Raw genomic sequence first — 25,489 nt, forward strand, 5'->3', positions numbered from 1 at the left:
AATCAGCCTTGTCGCTCTCCTCTGGACCTCCTCCAGTGCTGCTGTGTCTTTATGGAGTCATAAACTGTACCCAGGACTCCAGAAGAGGCCTCACCAGTGTGTTATAAAGACTGAGCAGAACCTCCTGTGACTTGTACTCCACACGTCAAGGCGCTATATAACCTGACACTCTGTTTGCCTTATTAATGGCTTCTCAACACTGACTGGCAGTTGATAGTTTAGACTCCACTATGACTCCTCAATCCTTCTCCTAAGGTGGACTCTTGACTTTCAGACTACCTATTGTGTATTCAAACCTCACATTTTTACTTCCTGTGTGTAATTATTTACATTTACTGACATTACAAATCTGCCCAAGCCTCTGTGCAGTCCAAGTCCTTCTGTGATGATATAACGGTTTCCAAATTATCTGCCAATCCACCTGTCTTGTTATCATCTGCAAACTTAACCAGCTTGTTACTTGTATTCCTATCTAAATCATATATATATATATATATATATATATATATATATATATATATATATATATATATATATATATATATATATATATATATATATATATATATATATATAACAACATTTATTTATGTAGCACATTTTCATAAAAACAGTAGCTCAAAGTGCTTTACATATTAAAGAATAGAAAAATGAAAGACACAATTATAAAACAAAATAAATCAACATTAATTAACATTGAATAAGAGTAAGGTTCAATGGCCAGGGGGGGACAGAAAAAACAAAAAAAACTCCAGACGGCTGGAGAAAAAATAAAATCTGTAGGGATTCCAGACCATGAGACCGCCCAGTCCCCTCTGGGCATTCTACCTAACATAAATGAAACAGTCCTCTTTGGATTTAGGATATATACTATTATATATATTTAAAATAGCAGCCCCAGCAGTGCCTCCTGCTGGTCACCAATCTTAACATCACCCAGTTCTGATGAGGTTCCTCACCCCATCACCCTCTGCTTCCTGTGTCTGAGCCAATTCTGCACCCATCTAAAAACATCACCCTGAACTCCCACTTCTTTTAATTTGATGCCCAACCTCAAATTCTTTCTGGAAGTCCAGATAAATATCATATGCACCACTTTGATCGTATTCGTACGTCTCTGTAGTACCCAGAACAGCCTTTATTTATATTGATCCTTTTCACACAAAGTGCTTTGCAAAAATTACAAATTGAATTGTTCTTTCCACGCCATGGAAAGTAGAATCAACTGTGCCGTGTGAGCTATGCCATGTATGGCCAGGCCATGCCAGCCCGTACTCGCCGGGTTAATTCATGGAATTTGTGCTCTTCAAGCAGCTCACTAATAGACCAGTGACATCACTGTTCTGCTTTTTTCCTAGCAGTTTATATGAAAGCAGTTCTGTCATTTCATACTGTTTGAAGCTCTCCGATAAAAGGAGTACTTTTTACAGTAAAAAGACAGAACAGCAACTGTCCCCCTTTAAATTTACGGGCCATTTCAGTTTTACAATGTGCTGTAGAGGCAGCTGCTTTGTATTACAAGTTTGTCTGGATCTAATAAGTTGGGCAAGGCCTTAAAATTGACCACCGAGCTATTTACACTGCCAGCTATATTGGAGTAAGTCCTAGAATCTGGGTGACTATTAATAATGCTTGAGAAAGTGCAGACAGCTGCCACATCAAAATAACGTCCCTTAACAATGCGTTGTTTCTCTGTAGTGTGTGTGTGTGTGTGTGTTTGAGGTATTGATGTACGAGAGCGGACACAGTGGTGGTCTGAGATTCCAGTGGCTAAGTCTGATGTGTAATGGGTGACATGCTGTCTAAGTCCAAAGAAATCCACAATGTTTATAAACTCCTTGGTTTGTGGTCACATTGATTATCTGTGGTAATCGGTGCTTGTCATAACTAGTCATTGTGATGGATAATACATTTGAAAATTCATGGACAAGAAAGGCGTGTTGGCAGGCCATAAATGGCTAATCGGACAGGCGAGATTTCTTATATATATATATATATATATATATATATATATATATATATATATATATATATATATATATATATATATATATATATATAAAGGAAAAAAGACAGTAAGACATCCCAAGGAAGCAAACTACTTAGCTTGAGGAAAAACCCACTTGAAAAGTCTCCACATTTCTTTCCTCGGCAAGCAGCAGTATCTTGTCTACTTTTCAGTTTATCAGGTCGCAGTGCATTTTCCATTCCTCCTTGCTGTAGGCGTGTCAGACTAGTTGGAGAGTCTGATGGTCTTTGCAAGGGTATTTAATGAGGTTAAGGTCACAACTTTGTCAAGGCCTCTTGTGGTCTTTGGTCTTTGTTTTTGTTCTGAGTACAGTGGTGTGAAAAACTATTTTCCCCCTTCCTGATTTCAATCAATCAATCAATCAACATTCTGTTGCATGTTTGTCACACAAAATGTATCTGATCATCAAACACATTTAACCATTAGTCAAATATAACACAAGTAAACACAAAATGCAGTTTTTAAATGATGGTTTTATTATTTAGGGAGAACAAAAAATCCAAACCTACATGGCCCTGTGTGAAAATGTAATTGCCCCCTGAACCTAATAACTGGTTGGGCCACCCTTAGCAGCAATAACTGCAATCAAGCGTTTGCGATAACTTGCAATGAGTCTTTTCAGCGCTCTGGAGGAATTTTGGCCCACTCATCTTTGCAGAATTGTTGTAATTCAGCTTTATTTGAGGGTTTTCTAGCATGAAGCGCCTTTTTAAGGTCATGCCATAGCATCTCAATTGGATTCAGGTCAGGACTTTGACTAGGCCACTCCAAAGTCTTCATTTTGTTTTTCTTCAGCCATTCAGAGGTGGATTTGCTGGTGTGTTTTGGGTCATTGTCCTGTTGCAGCACCCAAGATCGCTTCAGCTTGAGTTGACGAACAGATGGCCGGACATTCTCCTTCAGGATTTTTTGGTAGACAGTAGAATTCATGGTTCCATCTATCACAGCAAGCCTTCCAGGTCCTGAAGCAGCAAAACAACCCCAGACCATCACACTACCACCACCATATTTTACTGTTGGTATGATGTTCTTTTTCTGAAATGCTGTGTTCCTTTTACGCCAGATGTAACGGGACATTTGCCTTCCAAAAAGTTCAACTTTTGTCTCATCAGTCCACAAGGTATTTTCCCAAAAGTCTTGGCAATCATTGAGATGTTTCTTAGCAAAATTGAGACGAGCCCTAATGTTCTTTTGCTTAACAGTGGTTTGCGTCTTGGAAATCTGCCATGCAGGCCATTTTGCCCAGTCTCTTTCTTATGGTGGAATCGTGAACACTGACCTTAATTGAGGCAAGTGAGGCCTGCAGTTCTTTAGACGTTGTCCTGGGGTCTTTTGTGACCTCTCGGATGAGTCGTCTCTGCGCTCTTGGGGTAATTTTGGTCGGCCGGCCACTCCTGGGAAGGTTCACCACTGTTCCATGTTTTGCCATTTGTGGATAATGGCTCTCACTGTGGTTCGCTGGAGTCCCAAAGATTTAGAAATGGCTTTATAACCCTTACCAGACTGATAGATCTCAATGACTTCTGTTCTCATTTGTTCCTGAATTTCTTTGGATCTTGGCATGATGTCTAGCTTTTGAGGTGCTTTTGGTCTACTTCTCTGTGTCAGGCGGCTCCTATTGAAGTGATTTCTTGATTGAAACAGGAGTGGCAGTAATCAGGAAATTGAACTCAGGTGTGATACACCACAGTTAGGTGATTTTTTAACAAGGGGGCAGTTACTTTTTCACACAGGGCCATGTAGGTTTGGATTTTTTTTTCTCCCTAAATAATAAAAACCATCATTTAAAAACTGCATTTTGTGTTTACTTGTGTTATATTTGACTAATGGTTAAATGTGTTTGATGATCAGAAACATTTTGTGTGACAAACATGCAAAAGAATAAGAAATCAGGAAGGGGGCAAATAGTTTTTCACACCACTGTACACATGACAAGAGACTCGACTCGTCTTAATTTTTCCCTGCAATGCTTGCCTGTGGTAATACAAACATCTCCTGTTTGCTTCATTGGAGACTGGATGGAGTTTTCCATGTTCATCTGTCTTCCTGTCTCACAAGGCTCTCATCCCCATAATTCTCACGGATGGTGAAGAGATGTGGCTGGGATGTGCCATACTTTACACCGTGTTTCTCCTGTAGATGTGTTCTTTCCAGCCAAGATGACGTTCTCGCTGTCCTGTAAATGCGTAGTGGAGTGTTTTATCCTTAGATTGTTCTCTTTAATTGTAGACTTGAGTTTCTTTTGGGATCTCACGTGGTCTTCCCCAATAAAAAAAAAAAGAGCACAGCACTACGCCTGCATACGATAAATACTGTGTTTGTGGATGTACCCTTATCTCTCTATTTAAAAAAAAACTTGAGACAAGGCAAGAATTTTTGACGGGGTGCGAGACGGACAAGTCACGTCATACTTCCAACATTCAGACGCAAGTCCCGTGCAACACAGGCAGAGCAGGTTAGAAATAATGGAAGTAGGAAAATTCGAAAGTCTCCAAAAATGAGAGTAAAGATCGCATTAGTGCAAACAAATGGAAAATATGACTCGAGGGAAAAAATGGAACAGCGAAAAAGAGATTGAATATTTAAGGTAGGCGAGCGAATGGCAGATCACGCATGAGGGCAGCAGCACACAAGAAGCTGCTCGTGCAAAGAGGAGTTAAACAATATATTTGTTTCCCATTGTATCACCGTTTAAGAGGGGTTTCGGAGAGGCGTCTGCTTTCAGGGAGGTAAAGGGGTTAGCGAGTGAAGCAAGCAAGGGGCGCGTATTTATACAATAACGAATTGCAGTGTTACCTGATGCTGCCCAAGGTGGAATGAAATTAAGTAAATTGCTCTTTTCCTAAATTCCAACAGAAATTAAAATAATTTTGATGCAACAAAATGGAGTGGTTGTTGATAATCTGTTCCTCAGACCCTGCACTATGACCCCCAAAGGTCATGCGAATGGACCATTACCCCTCGGGAATTAGCAAAGTCTATCAAATCAAAAATCGTCTACAGTTCCTAAATGTGCTTCTTGTTATTACTGAACTTATAACAGAAAATTTTCATGACCAAAAAAAAAAAAGTAAATTCCTCATGTTGGAGATTGGTGGTGTGGGCCTTTAGTTGATCTTTGACCCCAAGCCATAATTTCACTGACTCAACCCATTGTGGGTAGCCAAGTCCTAAAAATGCCTACTGGGGGCAAGTCCCTAATAAATGCAATGAAAGCTGGAATCTGGTCATCCCTTATACAGATCTGTGCAAAATCTGGGGTAGATGGGGTCAGTGCTGTGGATTAATTAATGCACCAGACGCGCACACATGCAGCTTTAGACATCGGGTTAGATACATTTATGTGGTTGTAAGCATGAATTTGTATGCCTGCGTTTTTATTTACTGTTTTCTTCTTTAGTTGCCTCTTCTTGTGTGTTGTTTTTCAGCTGTGTTGTAAGTGTGTCCATTAGAACAGTTATGAAGAGAACGGTCCATTCAGCCCAACAGGCGTGTCCATCCCTTTTTGTCTCCAAGGTGTCTAATGTCGCTCTCCACTGCCATACTTGGTCATTAATTCCATGTGTTTATGGTTCTATGCATGATGAAAAATTCTAATCGAATCTGCCCTTAAGTTTCAAATTGTGTGCCCACGTTGATGTGGCAGAATTTATTTGAGCATAACTTCTGGGGTCCACTGTACTGATTCCTTTCATAATGTCAAGCAATTTAAATTTCCGTTTGCTTCCGAACTCCTGAATCAGCCCCGTCCTGCAGCGTGCACTGAGCTCTTCAGAGGAATTGCACTTTTCTAAAATACACTTCAATTCGGTTTTGTCTTGTGACTGCAGAGAATAGCATTGTAAGCATAAGCAGCCAATGGGGTCCCACGATGAGGCGAGGTGCCCAGCTATACAGGATGAGAAAATCAGAAGGGTCCTGTTTGGATGCCAGCTGGGCATCTCCTATGGGGAGAAGACTTGGGGGGGTATGTCCGAGGAATTGTCCCTGTAAGTTCTGGTCTAGAAAAAGTTGCTCAGCATTCGATGGTTTACTCAGTCCAACCTAGCATGTTGTCAGCACAGCTCTCGTCAGTAAAATCGGGTAAAGTGAAGAGAATGTAAATGAGGTGACCTGACGACACAGGTGGCATCTCCTAACAAACTGGATGCCTTGCTGAGTTCATACACCGTTTTTAAATGGCTTGAAGATCCTTTTTTACTCTGGAAAACTGCAGTGTAGCATAGCATTGCTGCCTCCCAGATCCAGCATCCTGTGTAAAATTGTCAAGTTCTCCACGTATTTGTGTGCATTTTCCTCTTACATTCCCAAAGACACAAATGTTTAATTAATCACTAGCTCTGATTTGTCCCCCGTGTGTGTGTGTGTGTGTGTGTGTGTGTGTGTGTGCGCGTGTGAGCCCCGCTGTGGTCTGATGCCTTATCCTGGCCTGTGTCCTGCCAGCATGGTCTCTGGATCCTCTTGGTCCTGAAGTGCGTTTGAGAATGAGATTTTGGCTTTTATGACATCTTCCATTTGATTTGTTACGATCACAAGTATTGGCGCACAGAGTAAGAAGAGCTTGAAATCTGTTTGAAATACTAAAATAATCCTAATGTGGCAAATATTTGGGGGCTTAATGCTTGAGTTCAAGTCTCTTCAGTCTCCATGGTTAGAACTTTTACTTCTGTAGACCTTCATTTCAGTGTGCATGCCAAATCAATGAAAGGAGCTCCAAACTTTGGATTCAAATTTTGTTTGTTTTCTAGACACATTATAGGACTGTAGGCATCAAAAATGATCCAAGAAAACAAACTTAAAAAGTATGAAATATCTAATTAGTGGTGGACCGATATGTTTTCTTTGTGGCACTGGGTCCACTCTTTCCTTCCCCGTTTAATGAGTCCAGTTGCAGTTTCTGTGATGCATTTGCCTGTCTCGCTGAATTCTCTGCTTTGCCCAAGATGCCACATTTTGATGGTAAAGTTGTCGCTCATAGACTGCACTAATTTTAAGACATGGGTGTTTTGTTTTGTGCCACATGTTTCCTTGTTTTGGTCTGTTTTACAAATGTCCAAACATAAGTAGATGCCACCGTATATACTTTCGTAGAAGTCAGATCTTGAAACCCAAAAAAAGATCCTAAAATCAGACCCCAACTTATATGCCTGTTCAAAAATACGACACTTATTATTTATTTATTTTTACGTCTTCTTGCCTCCTCCAATCTCGCTCCAGTTTCTCAGACACATTGGATTTTGTTGCAGCAGCGCAGTTACCAATTTCTTTGGCCACTTCGGCGACTTTTAATTTAAAACCAGCTTCATGTTTTCTTCTCATCGTAGATAAGGGATGCACTTACAATAAAGGTGATTGAGGGTGTGAGATACAAAAAACACAAATCCATGCAAACGTCGCTTCAGAATAATGCGGGTATTACCGTGTGGTCACGTAGGCACGATACATAGAAAACAAAAGGCCGTGTGCTCCGTGAGGAGACTCTCAGGTGGGCGTTGGCATATCGCAATCTCTTGGACCAATAGCGTGAGTTTGCTGCATTTGACTTATACGACGGACATTATAAAACGGTGTTTCCCAACCTCTGTCCTGGGGGCACACTGTGGCTGCAGGTTTTTGTTCCAAGCAGCTTCTGTTTTTAATTGAACTCCTGGGCTAATTAAGTGATGTGTTGTTTGCCAAGTTCTGTGTTTTGGGAACAATATAGAAATTAAAAGGCTAAGTTTGGTAAAAAAAATAAAATATATATAAATAATTAAAATATACTAAGCAGTTATGTAGGGTGGCACGGTGGTGCATTGGGTAGCGCTGCTGCATCGCAGTTAGGAGACCCCGGTTCGCTTCCTGGGTCCTTTCTCCCTGCATGGAGTTTGCATGTCCTCCCCGTGTCTGCATAGGTTTCCTCCCACAGTCCAAAGACATGCAGGTTAGGTGGATTGGTGATTCGAAATTGTCCCTGGTGTGTGTCCTGCGGTGGGTTGGCACCCTGCCCGGGATTGGTTCCTGCCTTGCGCCCTGTGTTGGCCTGGATTGGCTCCAGCAGACCCCGGTGACCCTGCATTCAGATTCATCGGGTTGGAAAATTAGCAGTTATATAGGAATAATGTATTTTTTTTGGTTTTGTTTTAATTCTACCTTTCTAGGTGTTCTGTTTAATTCATCTATTATTTACTTCATTCTAATCCATTTATTAGTGGGTCTGATGCTAAAGCTCTTGCAGCCTTCGATTATTCCATGTTGTTTGCCAGGGTGCCTGCTCTGCTTGTTTTTATTTGTCATTAATAAGATAAAACGAAGGGGAAAAACTGCACAGAGAAGGGCAAAATAGAAAGAAATCAACACGAGAGTTAAGCATTTAAATCTACAGCAAAAGCAGAAATATTTCTAAATGTGTTATAAATGTAAAAATCATGATGCTGTGCTTTTCGGAATGGGCAATAAAAGAAAAATAGCGGCTAATTAAATGAGATCAGCGCTGTCAGGTGTTGTCACTGATTAGGAATCTGGTTGGAACAAAAACCTGCAGCCACAGTGTGCCTTCAGGACCGAGGTTGGAGAACACTGTTACAAAATACCAGAAATTATACAGTCAAATCACGTCCCGACTTATCCGCGAGAGAACTTAAACACAAATATATACGGTAATTAAAAATGTCTGCTCCAGGTAACTGCAGAGACGGAAAATCTGAGACATTTTGTGCCGTTTTGTCCCAGTCGGCCCCTGTCCATAGTCCAGGATTGTGCATACTGGGCCTTGACCGAATAAAACTAATGCCACACATTATGTGACCTCTAGTCGTTGGATTTGTTAGACGTGCTGATCTTGTGGCACGACTGAAAATCATTGGGCATGTCAAATTTAGCATCTTCAACTACAGACTTTCCAGCACAGGCTTCCCTTTTACTGCCAACCAGTGGTGTGCTGGATGAAGGGTTAATGGGTACAGCTGGTTCAGCCGTAATCTCTAACCCCCCCGCCCCCATGCCTCAGATAGAGGAGCTTCTCTTCTGTTTGTGAGGTTCAAACCAACCTCCTTCCTTATTCCTCATCGCTGCATTATGTAAATTGTACTTCTAGAGGAGCATTCATTGGATGTCCACTTTCATGCACACGTGGAGCCCGTCCCTTCAAATAAAAACAAAGTTCCACCTGTTAGATGTTGTCTGCTCGAGTCGTGGACTGGTTTGAGTGATTGCTGGGTGTGTCAGACTATACAGGGTGGTCCAGATGTAATTATGCAGATCCAGGTCATCTGGATGACTTTGATTTATGCAGGGACGATTCCAGTTCGGCGTGAAGACGATTCTTCATGTCGTCAGTTGGCGCTCTTCTCAATGGTCCGGGATTTTTCGGGTGATTTTCAATGTAATAAACGTAAGTTATAGCGTAATGAAAATTGCATAATTAGATCTGGACCACCCTATACAACTGGCCTTCACAGAAAACTGCTGGAAAAGTCATGTAATGTGAGATGGCCGTAAGCCACTTGTGCACTTCCTCCTGAGTGAGCACGAGAGAAACCAAGTGGGAAGTGGGTTTTTATTTTTTTCCCAATCATCTTTTCTTATTTCTCAAGTCAAATGTGGTTCACAACCAAACACCAAGTCTTGCTGTGATTTCATAGCTTGTATGCCATTGTGCCCTCCCTGCAGTAATATTATTAATAATCCTGGCTTGGCAGACTGTCTTAGCCAAGACTGCTTTTGTGTTTTGCATACGTTGCACCCACATGTTTCAGTGAGTTTAGCATCCATGAGGTAGCACACTTGCCTGGAGTCTCTCGGAGAGTAAAACAATCTGGGGTAGAATTGGGAGCCCTTGTGGTTTGTAAAGTCTAGTGCCCAAGCTAAAATGTCTGCACCCCAACAGACCTATTCTTTCACTCCATCCATCATAAGATTGCTTGAATTTTTATCCTTGGCTATTCCTCCCAGCCTGCCGTGATAGTGGGAGAAAACACAAACTCCTTCCTGGCGCTCACTGGTCTGTGCTGTTCTCTCTTGCAGCGGCGGACTCACAGCCATGGGCATGGCAGAAAGAGAACCAAGGTGAGCCTTTTATTGGTGTTATGCATGTAATTCGGGGTTCAAGCTCTGTGTTGTCGCTTAATTCCTTTTTCGGGTTGCTAAACAGAATTGCTGGCTTGTACAGCATGAGCAGTCCTCTGTCTCCTCTGTGCACGCGGCTAAAAAGAGAAATAAAAAGGCTTCCACTGGAGTGGCATTTTGTTGGACGGGTTGCAGCCTTGTTTTTAGAAGGGCATGTTTTCAGGGCCAGTAGTGTTACTGATACTGTCAAATGAGAAAGGCCCACAAATCGGCTGCTTTTAGCATGAGGAGATGCATGCGAGGAGCCTCGATATTGGCTGTTGTCCTCAGTGCAGCATTGCCTCTTTCCTCAGTCCAACTCGAAGATGAAGCTGGTGAGGAGCCTCGCAGTGTGTGAAGAGTCTTCCAATCCTTTCAGTGTTGATGGATCTCAGGAGCCACAGGTGAGTGGTCAGGTTGTAGATCACACCACCACTTGGCGGTCCCATTGTGTTGTTTTCTGTTTAAAGTGGTTTCCTTGTCTCTAATCCCTCCCACCTCCCCTTTTTCTCTGCTATCTTAGAAGTTCAAGTTTCTTGATGCTCATAAAATGCAGTCTACCGTTTCCTCCACAGGAGCTAATTCAGTTACATATCAGCTGTCCTTCAGACAAAGAAGAGGAAAAGTCTTCAAAGGATGAATCTGAGAAGGAAGAGCGAGAGAAGAGCAAAGAGAAGACTCCCAGGAAAATGCTCTCTCGAGGTGAGTACTCTTCGAGGGTTGTTTCTTCTGGATAGAGAAGTGTTCATTTTGCACAATTGCCCTTCAGTACTGTACTTTTCTGCATGCCCTCCCTTTTTTTACTCAGTCCTTGGTCCTTTCATGAAGTACAGTGGACACTAAACGTCTCTCTGATCTTGCAGATACGTTTCTTACTGTGACGTCAATGCTGTCTTTCTTCAACAAGGCCTTGAAAGCCCATTGTGTGAGTCTTTTAGATGTTGGTCGTGTTAGGCTTATAGACATGTACTCTGTTTTTTGACGATTTGCTCTCCAGATGCCTTTTCAATAAAGGTTCATTTGTGACCGTCTTGATTTTTCTGTCCTAAACTTTATTTTCTCATTCTTTCTTGCCTGTTCAAATGCCAAGTTCAGTGTGACCCTCTGTCAGACCTACTCCACATTGTTTGCCCTGTCCATTCTTTGTTGTTATCAGAGGGTATTTTTCCCAAATGTATCCTGTGGTCTGCACAGACTTTTGCAGAGCCCCCCAGGTTTAACATCCTTCCATCATGCACAGTGTGTCTGCATCCCTACACAGTTGGTCTTCATGTCATGGTGGCATCCTGCCAGGGTGGAATGAGTCCTCTTTTAAAGCTCACATTCGTGGTCACGCAGAGAGGAGACAAAGTAGTCGGTTGATCTTATTTTTTAGGCATGTAACACAAATCGCCAGCATAAAGAAAACCCAACAAAATGAAGTAGCCCAACACAGAGGGTGAGATTACAAAGTGCACAATGAATGGAATGAAAAGCACACAGCTCGATGGTTTCACACATAGATCAACATCAAACATCTGTTATGGGGTGCTGTGGTCGCCAGTTTGCCATCTCTTGTGGCTTGAGCCACTCACGGGTGGCACGACAGCTGCCAGGAACGCGCAGCACACTGGCTTCCAGGCGCAGTGCAACGCAATCGGGTTTGTATCTCTCTTCATTGTAAGTGGCAGTCCTCCCAGGCGAACATTGCCATAGGCGCGTCACCGACACAAATGTGTTCAGCACCCCGATCAGCTGATGCTGGCACCAAACTTTCATTTTTGAAGCACAATCTCCAGATCACATGCATCAAAATCGGAGTTCGACAAGTCAGAGTCCAAAAACCAAGCAAAACCTCGCCAACGGAGTATTTTGCTTTGTGCATTTGCTTTGATGTTTCACCAGATGTCAGTGCCATTTTATTTGCTGCTTTTAAAGTCTCTGGTTCAGGGAAGGGACAGGCAGGCCATGTCTGGTAGGGCCAAGTCTGAAAGCATCAGCCAGTCAGAGGAACAAGCCACGTGAGATGGTTGAAATGCGGCTTATTTTACTGTTACTGCCAGCCAATGAATGATCTGTCAGGGTTACAGCTTCAGAGCCATGATAGTGTTAAAACACGTGCACAGTTTCATGAAATGCTGTCAACATTGCATAGCAGAAATCAAATCCTGGTTTCCTTCAAATATTCTTAAATTAAATAGTGACAAAGCCGAGGTTCTCCTCATTGGTACAAAATCCACATTGTCCAGAACTGCTCACTTTTCATTTGTTATTGATAATTCCTCTGTCTCCCCTTCCCCATCCTTGACAGTACTTCATCCTTACAGTCCCACATCGATAACATCTCCTGGTCTGTGTAACTTTAATCATATTCGACCCTCCCTCACTCCCCACACCACGGCTATCCTTGTTCATCGCCGTGTCACTTCTCTTCTGGATTATTGCAATTCCTTTTTCTTTGGTCTTTCTCGCAAATCTCTTTATAAACTTCATCTGGTCCAGAATTCAGCTGCCCACCCTCATCATTACTAGAACCTCCTCTATACACCATAACTCTCTTGTCCTGCAGCAGCTTTGTTGGCTTCCAGTTCAGTTCCGAATTCAATTCAAATTCTCCTGCCAACTTTTAAGGCTCTCCACAACCTCGCCCCTCCACATCTGTCTGACCTCCTCCATGTTGCCAGTCTCTCCCGTACCCTTAGATTCTCTTTCTCCATCCCACTCGACTGTCCCCTTCGGCCGTCTCACCACTATGGGGAGCAGAGCATTCAGTTAATCTGGAACTCGCTACCACCTGAGCTTAGAAATATTGAATCATTTTCACTTTTCAAATCTAAACTTAAAACTCATTTGTTTATGACTGCTTTTTCTCTTTGATTACAATTGCTCTGTCTGATTTTAACTGTTGTGTTTTACTTTTGTTCATAATCTGTGTTTTATCTATTGTTTGGTGTCCTTGAGTGTTTAGAAAGGTGCCTACAAATAAATAAAATTTATTATTAATAAATTCAAAGAAAATTTAGTCTGTGGGAATGGCAGTCTTGGATTCAGTTACGAAGAGAAGCAGAAGCAGGTTTTGTCCTGAGCGCTCGATATGATGAAATTCTTGTATCTCCTCAGAACAGTAGAGTTGTGGGAATCTGGAGTACAACTACTGAGACGTGTTCGGCTTGAAACGGCCTTAAAGAAGATAATGGGGACAGCCTAGCTGTCGTCTAAACAAACGAGGACAGGAGCATCGAATGGTCTCCTCTCAGTTCAGTCAGTTGTGTCGTATTATAAATTCTCCTCTTGAATGATTTCCTGTGGTGTCGTTTAAGTGTAATTATAAATTGAAGTGCTGTATGGACCATTTCATATTGTGGCTGTGTGTGTGTTTTTTAAATTAAGATTCTTTCAGCTGCATTTTGTTCACATTATCTTGTCAAACTTAAAGGGGGGCTCTGTATGAAGGTTTCATAATGTTAGGCTGAACGTGATGTTCCTGAAAATGCTTACAGGTCAAAGATGATGTGCGGAAAAAACAAGTTTGAAAATATCCGCCTGGTGTGAACCTCCCAGTCTTTTGGGGCTGAAGTTAGCCGGTTTTAAAGTTGGAGCAGTTTTTTGATGTTTGCCTGCCTCATCAAAGAGACTCTTATGCCACTTTTGTTTGAGATATTTTTGTAACCAATAAGGCATTTCCAAAAATAGCAATAATAGAACGACGACATGTTTTTTAATTGCATTTCACAAAACCATAGTTTTCGACAAATCTCCAGTTGGCCAAGTGGCAGCTCAGGTAGCTTTCACAGACTACAACTCGGTCAGGCGATGTCAGAATTGCATTTCCTTGTCCTGTTGCTCGTGGCTATTTGTAGAAGCTTTTGGCTAGTTGTAGTTCACAGTGCTTTAATGAATTCTCAACCCCTTATCTGTCACTTGCCCTGTGTTTGCAGTTATGACTGAAAAAAATGAGTATGTGTTTTATGCCAAAGTAAGAATAACATTCTTGATACAGTAAGTGATAACGGGGACCATCACCAAACACCACCACACAATATCAAAATGCACATAATCAAAGTACAGACATTGCACATTCCACCTGTCAGGTTCATTTGTGTGTTCTAAATGTGTATTTTGATTTCTGCTTTCACCACCACCCATCTGGACGATTGCAATGCATTGTTTTATTGCCGATCGATAGATTAGAGTCTGTTCAGAATTCTGCTGCTGGTCTACTTACACACACTAAAAAATCTGCTCACATTACTCCTGTCCTTTATGATTTGCATTGGTTACCAGTTTCTTCAAGAATCAAATATAAAATTCTTCTCCTCGCCTTTAACGCCTAGGGGTGTCCAACTCCAGGCCCGGAGGGCCTCAGTGGCTGCAGGTTTTCATTCTCACCCTTTTCCTAATCAGTGACCCGTTTTCATTGCTAATTAACTCCTGTTCCCTTCATTTTAATAGCCCTGTTTTTAAGAATTCAGTCCTCTGAATGTATTCCTTTCTTCATTAAATGGTAGCCAAACAGAAATGAGACGTGAAATGAGCCAATGGATGACGGGCTAAACTGGGATTTCATACTTCAACCAATTTCACTTCTTGTGATTTTTGCTGTTAATTAAACCCCTTATTTAATTCCATGGCTTGTTGCTGCTTTCATTCTGCCTCAGCAGACATTTCCAAAACTGTTGATTTTTCTTCTCCCCCCACCCCACCCCAAGAACACAGACCAAACATTTTGGTGACCTGAGAGATCAACCTTACCGAGACCATCACCATTCTTTATTTTCAGATATTGTGTGATGGACAAAGATGAGCTGGTCATGTGGCAGCTTATTTTGTGTTTCATTATTATTTGGCTGCTAATTAAGGAAAAAAGAAACGACCAAGGGGCCTCGGTCGGTCGGTCGGTCGGTCAGTCATTTTCCAACCCGCTATATACTAACACATGGTCATGGGGGGTCTGCTGGAGCCAATCTTAGCCAGCACAGGGAGCAAGGCAGGAACAAACCCCGGGCAGGGCAGGGCCTGAGTCAAGTTAATTAAAAAAGTTAATTAGCAGCAAAAACTGGACACTAATGAAGAAGGTGGTTAGAATGAAAATCTGCAGCCCGGAGTTCGACACCCGTGGTTTAGCCCCTCATTATCCGTGCATTAAGGTCATCGGACGCTCACTTACTCACTGTGCCTAAATACAGTTTAGTAACTATGAGGGGGGGGGGCAGTGCTTTCAGTGTGATGGCCCTAAAATTTGGAATGCTGTTCCTCTCAGCCTTCGTGAGGAAAAAATCTATTATTCATTTCAAACTCCTGTTAAAAACACATCTCTTCAAGGAGTATCATTCATTTACTTGTATGTCATTTCTGTTGTCTTATTAATGTGCTTATTGAATTGTAAAGTGTCCTTGAGTGTATGAAAGGTGCTACATTATTATTAATATTGTTTAATGAAAGGTTTGGTTGCTTTGATGACAAATTAACTGTAATGTAAATACAGATTTTTATATGCAAGAAAAAATATTCAGTATAATCACGGATTGTGTTTGTAGAACATGCAGGAGTAAAACTATATGGCAAGAGAACTGCAGCTAGCAAAACTGACTGTGAATATTATTTCAGGTTTTAACTTCAACAACATTTATTTCTGTAGCACATTTTCATACAAAAGAAGCTCAAACCGCTTTACAGGATGAAGAAAGAGAAAAAAGACAAAATACCAAAATTAAATTAAGCAATGCTAATTAACATAGAATAAAAGTAAGGTCCGATGGCCAGGGAGGACAGAAAAAACAAGAAAGAAACTCCAGACGGCTGGAGAAAAAGTAATAAAATGTGTTGGTGATTGGCACTGCCATCTCTCCAATCCACCATCTTGAGTACCAGTCCTTCTCCTGGTGATCATCTGTGCAGAGTTAGCGAGTTATCCCTGAGTTTTCTGTGCATTTTCTTTCTAGTTTTCCTTACACCTTCCCAAAGATGTTCCAAATAGAATGATTAGCCATTCTAAATTTGCCCGTGTGTGTGTCGGTGGACCCTGCCTTGTGTGCCCCTGTGGTTCAGTACCCTGTTACCCTAATTTGGATTGTGTCCAACAGAGACATGAGTTTGGGAGAGTGTGTTAGAACCTCAGATGTGACGAGCAGTGCTGATGCACACGGCATTATAGAAATAACGAAAACAATACCCTTTAATTCTACCCCGTTATCACAGTATTTAAAGCCTAACCTGAAAACTCAGGAAATACTGGAGCACAAGAAGAGGAGTTTGTACACGAAGCAGTAAAGAGAGAGGAGGAGGCCTTTCCAAATGAGTATAGAGCTCATGTAACTAGAGCATGACTGTTGTATATAAAAAAGAATACTTGAATTTAATGCCAATAAGACTAATTGTGAGCAGCGTGTCCAAGAGAAGAACCAAGATGAAGTGTTGGACGTACAGACCACCAAGCAGCGGTGGGGCAGTGTATTCAGTAAAGGCCAGGTTTAGAACTAAAGTGAAGCCTTCACTAGATGAATAAGGAAGCAAGAAAGAAATTATAAGAGAAGAAAACCGCTTTAGAGCCGCGTACAAGTCAAACGGGTGTAACATTAATCATGGAGCACATAAGGGAAATTAGAAATTTAAAAAAAGCAGGTGGAGAGGAATACTGCTGAAAAGCAAAAGTCTGTCCCCAGGGGCGCTTTGAGCATCTCGGCAGCAGGAGGAGAGCAGGCAAGGCAGAGGTGAACGGTATGAGGGATTGTGAGAGTGAAGGAAAATGTACAGAAAATAAGCACAATTGAGATTCATCTGTGAAGAAGCTGGAAATCTCCGAGTAGCTACGAGGAATACCACTGAAGTGTTTCTAAGACCGCAGAGAATGAAGCACAAACAAGTGACAGCGATCATGGCAAGGGCACGAGTCATTACAGATGGAAACCCTCGGAAATGTTTTTCATTCTTGGTAAATTAGAAAATAGTGGAGGCTCTCAGACCTCATCCCGTTAGGTAAGAGCAGGTGATGAGATAAGTATGGCAGATGCTGGCAGCTAATTTAAAATTCATTACTTAGGAGACATTGTTCTTAGCTGGTGTGGAAAAAACTTAGGTGTGAAACTTACAATTTCACACGGACTTAATGTTTTTCTCCTGACTGAGACAATTTATGTGTTGTGACTGCTGTAGTCTTTATTATGACCAAAAAGACTCTACTCAGTGAGATAATCAGACATTCTTAATTTAGTAATCAACAAGCTTAACCAGCTCGGTATGATACACAATTGACAAACCACAAATCTGTGATATGTCAGAACCGTGGGGGGGGTCTTCTGTAGCAGGGGTCCTGGAGGACCACCGTGGCTGCAGGTTTTCATTCTAGCCCTTTTTTTTTGAATGTCCTGTTTGTTTTGCTAATTAAATTCTTGTGAATTCATTTTAATTGACTTGCTTTTTTAAGATTTGTTCCCCTGAACTACTTCATCGTGTCTCTTTATTTGCTTCATTTCTTTCCGTAAATGGCACCCAAACAGAAGTGAAACGTGAAGTGAGTGAGCCAACTAAGTCAGGGCCTCCAACTCCAGCCAGCTGCTTAATGCCAATTCTTTTTGTTAAACTTGAATTTTGTGGCTTGTTGCTGCTGTCGTGGTGCATTAGCAGGCATTTCTGAAATTGATGATTTTCTCTTTTCTAAGAGCACACTGTTAAAATGTTTTGTGGGCCTGAGCAGACCAACATACCTGTGACCTTCATCATTCTTTATTTTCAGATATTGTATAATGGGCACCAGTTGGTTTGGCTCATTTTGTATCTCATTATTGATTGGCTGCTAATTAAAGTCAAAGCAAACTTTGTCATCTCAACCATATACAAGTATACAGGTACATGAAATTGCGAAGCTCAGGGTCCACAGTGTAACAACATGAATTGCAAATATTGAATTTAAAATAAATTAAAAATAGAATTAAAATGTAAAATTAAAACACAAACAAGACAAGGAAAAAAACAATTAAGGGGTCTGTAGTCTTCAAGAGCAAGTCAATTAGAATGAATTCAAAATAAATTAATTGGCAGACAAAAACAAGTCAATCCTTAAGAAAAGGGTTCGAGTGAAAACCTGCAGCCAAGGTGGTCCTCCAGTTGCGGACTTGGCGACCCCTGGTCTGTAGGAGCACCACAGCCTCCAAATGAAAAGAGCTGCAGCCATTCAATTCATTCTCCTCCTATGTAGTCCTCTAGGACAGTGCATCATAACAATAAGGAATTACTTTAGTGAGTTTGTTTGCCAGAATGTCCAGCCATGGGCTTTGAACCCCTGCAGCTTCTTGTTTTTTCTTTTTTCCTCTAGCAGCTTGCCAACTAGAGATGATGTCTTTTCCTGTTCTCCGTGGCCATCTGACCATAGCATCAAACTTCTAATCGTTCAAGACTTAAGTTCAGCAAGTTAATCCATATTTAAGGACTCTTAACATTTTTTGCCTTTTTTCTTTATTATGTATTTGTTTGGCATTTTAATTTTTTTATCTATGTTTTGTAATTGTTTTTCTGTTAAGTTCTTGTAAAGCACGTGTGCTGCATATCCTGTATGAAGATGTGCCATAAAAACAAATATTTAATACACTTGCTAGACACTCAAGGACACATTGAAAGATAAAACAGTCCAATTAAGTAAGTAAATAAGACGCAAATATATTAAAAAAATAAAACAAGTACAACAATTTTAAAAGAGTCTATGACACTGAGAAGGCCGTTTTGAAAAGGTGAATTTTAAATAAAAAAAGAGAATCAAGAGTCTAGATATTAATGAGGGAGGGAATTTCAGAGCTGAGGAGCAGCATACCTGACAGTCTGACCTCCCATGAAAGACGGGACAACATGAAGGCCAGAAGTAGAAGAGCACAATGAGTGGGGTTGGTGCCTAATCTTTAAGAAGATTTGTTAAATAAGTTGGAGCAGCTAGCAGGGGGCTCTTAACCTGTGGTCTAAATGTGGATCCCAATGGCCAGTGCAGTGACGGGGGGGGGGCACTGTGTGCTGTGCAAATGGTGCCATCCTTTGGGTGAGATGTTAAACCGAGGTCCTGACTCTCTCTGGTCATTAACGATCCCTGGGCATTCTGGGTATATCCCAATGTCCAGGCTAAACTGCCCACCACAACCTGGTCATTCTGGCCCCCTAATAATCCCCCTTTTCTGATTAGTTAACAACCTCTCACCACTTCACCACCAATCGGCTAATGTGTGGTGAGCGTATTGGTGCAAAAGTGGCTGCTGTTGCCTCATCCAGGTGGATGCTGCACATTAGTGGTGGTTGAAGTGCCTCCCCATTCAGTATGTAAAGTGCTTTAAAATGTAAAGAATTATTATTTTACTGATATGTAAATGAGGACAAGAATATTAATCATTATGGTTATTAACTTGGAAGCCAGTGAGGTTTGTATGGACTATAATAGGAGTAATGTGATTAGGACCCTTAATTTGACATGATTACTTTGCAGCTGAATTTTGAACTAACTGCAGCTTGTTTAGTCACAATACACGACAATAAAGTATTATACAGTAGTCTAGCCATGCAACCTTCAGTACTGTGACTGTTTGGAGAATCCTTGGGTGTACCACTGGCTTGACTTTAGTGGTTGATCAGAGTCCCGAATGACGCACGTTACCTGCATTGTGAGGCGCGATTCCCCGAGGATGATCCGCTTCGCTGTGAGGCCAAGTGGACACCCACTTAACACCTGGCTGCGGCAGACAGATGGTCTTTTCTGGGGTTTGGGACTGGATCACGTGTGAATCCCGTCATGTGATGGGTGTGACAATGCACTGTACTAGTCCGTGCTCCCTGACCTGACTTGACGTGAGGTTTAGAGCCCACAAGGAGACTTTCAGACTTGGCGCTGGCAACCTAAAGCAGATTATACGCAATCCAAATTTTAATATCATGGAGGCAACTAACCAAATGGAGTAGAGAACAGGGCTGAGATTCTTTAGTTGAAATATAAAGTTGGATGGCATGAATTGAATTCCATGATAAAGCATATTTGAAATAAGGGAGAAGAGGTTGTGGTGTTATGGGTCCACAGCTCGTTGAGTAAAGGCCATATTTAAATAAATAATCACCGAGACGGCTTCGTGAGGGGGGCTTTGTTGTAGCGAGCCGCGTGGCAGTCGGCGATGTGGGCGTTTCTCACCGAGTGCACAGGTGAGGAACTGCCCACATCCATGATTGCTCCCGTGGTTAATGCTACAGCTGTGACGGCCCCGCGTCATTTTAAAAAGAAGCGCAAGTTGGTTTTGGGGAGAGGAAAAAAGAACGAGATCGGGAAAGAAAGGAAAAGAGAGGACGGAGGTTACAGGGAGCGAGGACGCAGGCGGTGCAGGAGAGACAGACACGCGGTGCGTGCGTGTGGTGAGCGCATGATCGAGCGCTCGTGGGCAGCTGCGAGGAAGCTGGATGTTAGGCCGACACCCAGGCGTTTGAGTTGATGTTGCTCCCGCTGAGTGACCAGGTTAAAGCGACGAGCCGCAGAAGGCCGCGGAAAGGCAGCAGAAGTCGGGAGGCTTGGTGGTGGAGTCCCCAATGTGTGCGTCCTGGCCATTGGTGGAAACTAAGTCTCGGGGACTGGGATGAGTGCCAGACCGAAGCCAGGGATCGGGAGGTCTCCAGTCTCGCATGTGTGTAAGAGGAGGGCAGCTGCAGAGAACGTCTTGCCTGCTGCTAAGCCCTAACAGGATTATTAGGTGAGACGCTACCAGAAAAGCACTGGACTTGTTGTTTTAAGAACTGCTTCCTAAAGAACATTTTAAACCTCTCGTTTTAAAGGATTGTTTTTTCTATTGTTTTAACCTCCACGTTTTCTTTAAAACCATTATTTATTGAAGAACTTGGAGCACTGCACTTTATGGACACTTTTGTTTTTGATTGTTTCTTTTAAATAAAAGCACTATTCACTTTTTGCACCACCCCTTGCTCAAGTGTTTATTTGCCTTCACTGACTAGCTCACTCGGTTACGTTATCGACGGTGTTGGGTTCAAGTGCTTCCAAATCAGATGGGAGTGTGGAGCCAGAACCCACATCGTCACAGAGGTAAGTAATAAAAAGAAGGGGGCTCAGAACTGAACTCTGTGGCGCACCATGAGTAACAGGTGGACTGTGGGAAATGCAGTTCTTCAGTTGAATACATTGAAATCTCTTAAGTTAGAGTGAAACCATGAATAAGCATCATCAGCTACACCCAGTGAAGAAAGGTGTTCGTAATCCAGAATCGGAAGATTATTTGTTGTTCTAACCAGGACTGTTTCGTTGCTATTGTTACACTGTAAACCAGACAGAAAAGGTACAGAATATTTGTTAGTTTTAAAATAGTCTTGCAGTTGGGAAGCAACAATCATATTCAAAAATTTTGCAACAAAATGGAAGATTGGAATTGATGATAATTACTGAAATGATTGAGATTCTTACCTTCATTCCAACAGTACTACCTGAAAATGTTGTCGTTTTATAAAACACATGCGATGGAGGCAGTCTGCTGGTTTGTAGTGGTTGGAGAAACTTTCTGGGAACCAAAGCAAAAACAAAATCTTGAATGGTGGAAGTCATGTATTGTAGGTGTTGGTAAAAGTGACGAAGTCCTGGTTGTCTTTGTGCCGCACATTCTCAGGGTCAACAGGGTGTAACTACTGTTTGGTCCTCTGCCTTTTGTGTAGGCCTCATGCCACTAACTCTTAAATTCCCCCGATTGTTTTTTTTTTTTTTTGCCCCCTTGGCCATTAAGCCTCAACACCCAACCACAATCCCCAACAGTGCCCTGCTTTTCAGACATGTGAATTATTAAATAATGCAAGTACTGGGTATTTGAATGTTGAGGAATTTCCTAAAACCCATTTACATGTGGAGCATATCCTAATATTGGGAACAAGATGAGTTCCATCCTACATTGGAGTATACTTTTTTTAAGCAAATGTAGCAATATTCAGTAATTTAAAAATAAAGATTTTAGTACCCTTCAGAAAATAATCACGAGCTCTGAGGCTAGGGATCTGCACTGGCATTCAGAAGGTTTCCGGTTCAAATCCCGTAAATACCAAAAGTTTCTTACCTCTTGTTGTTTGTAGTGATGATCCAAGGTTTTGCTGTCCATGGTGACCAGTGCTAAACTTTAGCAAACAACATGTTAACCACGGAAAGAAAAACCTCTTACATTACTCATGTTGCATTAGCCTCTGGTCATCCAGTCTTATGCTCACAATGTTTACCAAAATATTGTTAAAATCTTCCAGAGCTGCACAGGTGAAGTGACCTGCTGCTGGTTGAAGCATCTTAGAGATGCACAAGTTCAAGGTGTACCCTCCTCCAGATGATATTCTGGTTTGTTTTTCTTTTAATCTTTAGTTGTACTTGCCGCTCGGTGAAGTTTGCACTGTAGTTCTCTCATGAAGCACAATGATACCCAATGATTGAGCTGTTACTGTTGGACTCCTCGCCAATAAATAATGGCGGAGACGGGTCTTCAGTTCAAATGCTCATTCATGTTAGAGCGAGTTCAATTTTAGTTCACATTTAACAATGTTTTTGTAAACGTGTTTGGGGTATTGTCGGCACACACGTGGATCACTTGACATGAATTTTGCAACGTGAGTAAAGTGAGATCTTTCTCTTTCCTTGGACATCTTGCTATTGTTTCTTGTTGTCCAAAATTTGCCACCGTAGTTCTATCAAACTTTTATCTCCATTCTGCATGAAAATGTTTTCTCAGCCCTCACTATGAACTCCATGTGGCAATTAACATAAATATTTTTGGGTGGAGTGTTCCTTTATGTCCTCGGGACATGCTTACAGATTAATTTTATTGTGCCTGGTGAATGTAGATCTGATTCCAAATGGCCTCCTCCCCTGACATCAGTCATAGAAAGGTGAGGTTAAAATGGGATGTCTGACTGAAATAAAATATCTGCTGCTTTACATGTGCAATGTCCCAAGTTGTTTCCCACTTTACTAAAGAGCAGTGGTCCAATAAGAATGTGCGACCAGTCAATAATGCAGTGCCACCTGCACCCGTGAACTTGCTAGAACTTTTGTACCACCTCACTCTTTGTAAACTGTGTACTGAAATAAATCGATAAGTGACTTCTACTCTTTGCCCTTGTAGATTCCAGCCAGGAGTACACAGACTCAACCGGCATAGATGTGCACGAGTTTCTAGTGAACACGCTGAAAAACAATCCCAGGTGATGAGCACACCACAGTCTTCTCCCTCGCTGCTTCCACCATCTCCTGCAGATGCTCATGTCTACTTTTGTTTCCTTCCTCTTTCTTTCCTAAGGGACAGAATGATGCTGTTAAAACTTGAGCAGGACATTCTGGAGTTCATCAACGACAACAAGTAAGTGATGCTAATGTATCTGGTTAACACTGCCATGGCCGTCGTCAAACTGATCATGTGTACGGTGTGAAAGCTGCTTGACTTAGTGTAAGCCCTGCTTTCCTAATGTTTGAGAGAAGGTGGGTGTTATGGCAGGGACATGGAAGTAGAAAAAGCCAACCTTTGTGCTATTACTGTATTGCCAATAAGAAGAGCTGTATAAAAGAAAGTTGTATCCCTATTTCCAAAAAAACACAACTGAAAAGCAAAGGGTCCCTTGGGCAGTCTTGGTTTTGTGTAGTGGCTTGTGTTCCAGCTGGTCTTTGGGCAGCTTTGTGAGGAGCCACTCGGAAAAAGACATTTTCAGAGAAGCTAAATGTCAGTCTTTGAGGTGAGTCCTTCATGTCACTGAATTTCCCACGTAGAAAATGAATACAAATATTATGACGGGATGAACATACCTGATAGTGGCGTGACCAGAGAGCACAAGCACAACAGTTTATTACATTCAGTTTATCTTTGTATAGCACTCTCCACTGATTGCAGGCTGAGAGCACCGTTGCAAGTTGACAGGTAAATTGCATTTACAAGCCGTGCAATGCACTAATTACATAATACATACATGTGGAGAGACAGATTTGTTGGAACACTTAGTAAAATGTAGCAATTCCAAATGGATTAACAATGTCTGTCCATTTATTGAGCTATGGTCATTTGACAGAAGAAGACAGGAAAATTTAAAAACTTGAGAAGTAAACCTGTAGGATGGGGGGGTTAGGGGGTCCACGGCCGACCTTAACAGATTAAAATCAAAAATCAGTCACAGTCCGGGAGACCTCAACCAACTGACTGCCCACCTCCCGGTCATTCTACAGTGTTTGTCTATGCTGGCCATCTACAGTAATAAAAATGTTTCCGTTTTTTGATTCCAAGGTTCCAGTATCTGAGGTCTCTTTTAATGGGCAGGAAAACAGTAGGCAGTAGAGAAGTGGTACAGCAGAATACCAGAAAAAGAAGCAGGAGGGTCAGTAATGGAGCATAATTAAAGTTTATACTTTTACTATTGTAAATACTTGTATTTATACAAATGAACATAGAGATGCAATAAGTACAGCTAATCAACAGCTCCCAGCCTAGAGGAGGACACCTTCTGCCTGAGACCAAAAAGGTATTTCATATATAGGCAGGCACTGCTTTAGGGTCCTGGGGCTAAAACCTCAAACTCCGTTATTTTATTAATTTTTGGAATCTTTAATAGGCTGGAATCTTGAGATCTTGGTGTGCACCCCGGCTTGTAAGGTAAATTGGCTAGCAGACTTTGGCCATTTTAAGGCTTTATATGGCAGGAGGAGGGTTTTGAAATCAGCCCTTAACATAACTGGGAGCCAGTGTAATGACTCCAGGACTGGTGTTGCGTGTTCATGCTTTATAGTTCTTGTCATGATTCTTGCAGCAGCATTTTGAATGAACTGAAAGGTACATAAAAATGGTTTGAGCAGCCTGTGAATAACATACAGCAGTAGTTAGTTCTACTAGAACTAAATGCATGAAATAACTGTAATACTTCATTTTTAAAAATAGTCTTAATTTTCCAATATTTTGAAAGTGAAAAATACCAAATTTGTTAAAAAAACCTTTTATGTGTATTTTAAGACCCCCGTGACCCTGTATTCGGATTCAGCGGGTTAGAAAATGGATGGATGGATAGTGTCAAGGACAATGCTGGAGTTGCATGCTGATTCAGTAAAACTGTCTAGATCAGAGGTTTTCAAACTCGGCCCTGAGGACCCCCTGTGGCTGCAGGTTTTTGTTCCAACCAGAGTCATCATCAGTGACAACACCTGATTACAGTGCACTCATTTAATTAGCTGTTTTTATTTTTTCCTCTTACATTCAGAAAAGCACAGCAGCATGATTTTTATGTGTATAAAACATTTTTATATTTCTGTTTTTGCTTTAGATGTAAATGCTTAACTCTCTTTTATGTATATATATATATATATATATTATATATTATATATATATAATTCACTAAGGCAAGACACCCATGGAAAGCACGCCGCAAGGTGCG

General features: G+C 41.6%; 1 protein-coding gene across 14 annotated transcripts in view; it reads left to right on the plus strand.

Moving 5' to 3' along the window:
• LOC120524802 (R3H domain-containing protein 2) overlaps window positions 1-25,489 on the plus strand; it is an 82,343-nt gene that overhangs the window by 27,289 nt on the left and 29,565 nt on the right. For 12 of the 14 annotated variants that reach the window (XM_039746541.1, XM_039746546.1, XM_039746543.1 and 9 more), the window contains exons 4-8: window positions 10,034-10,075; window positions 10,429-10,518; window positions 10,690-10,816; window positions 23,206-23,284; window positions 23,380-23,439. In XM_039746541.1, the coding sequence (XP_039602475.1) occupies window positions 10,034-10,075; window positions 10,429-10,518; window positions 10,690-10,816; window positions 23,206-23,284; window positions 23,380-23,439 (398 nt within the window). The remainder of the gene's footprint in view (window positions 1-10,033; window positions 10,076-10,428; window positions 10,519-10,689; window positions 10,817-23,205; window positions 23,285-23,379; window positions 23,440-25,489) is intronic. The other 2 variants (XM_039746550.1, XM_039746551.1) reach the window with 2 other exon arrangements.

This window comes from Polypterus senegalus, chromosome 3 (genome assembly GCF_016835505.1).
Source record: "Polypterus senegalus isolate Bchr_013 chromosome 3, ASM1683550v1, whole genome shotgun sequence".
Taxonomy (NCBI): domain Eukaryota; kingdom Metazoa; phylum Chordata; class Cladistia; order Polypteriformes; family Polypteridae; genus Polypterus; species Polypterus senegalus.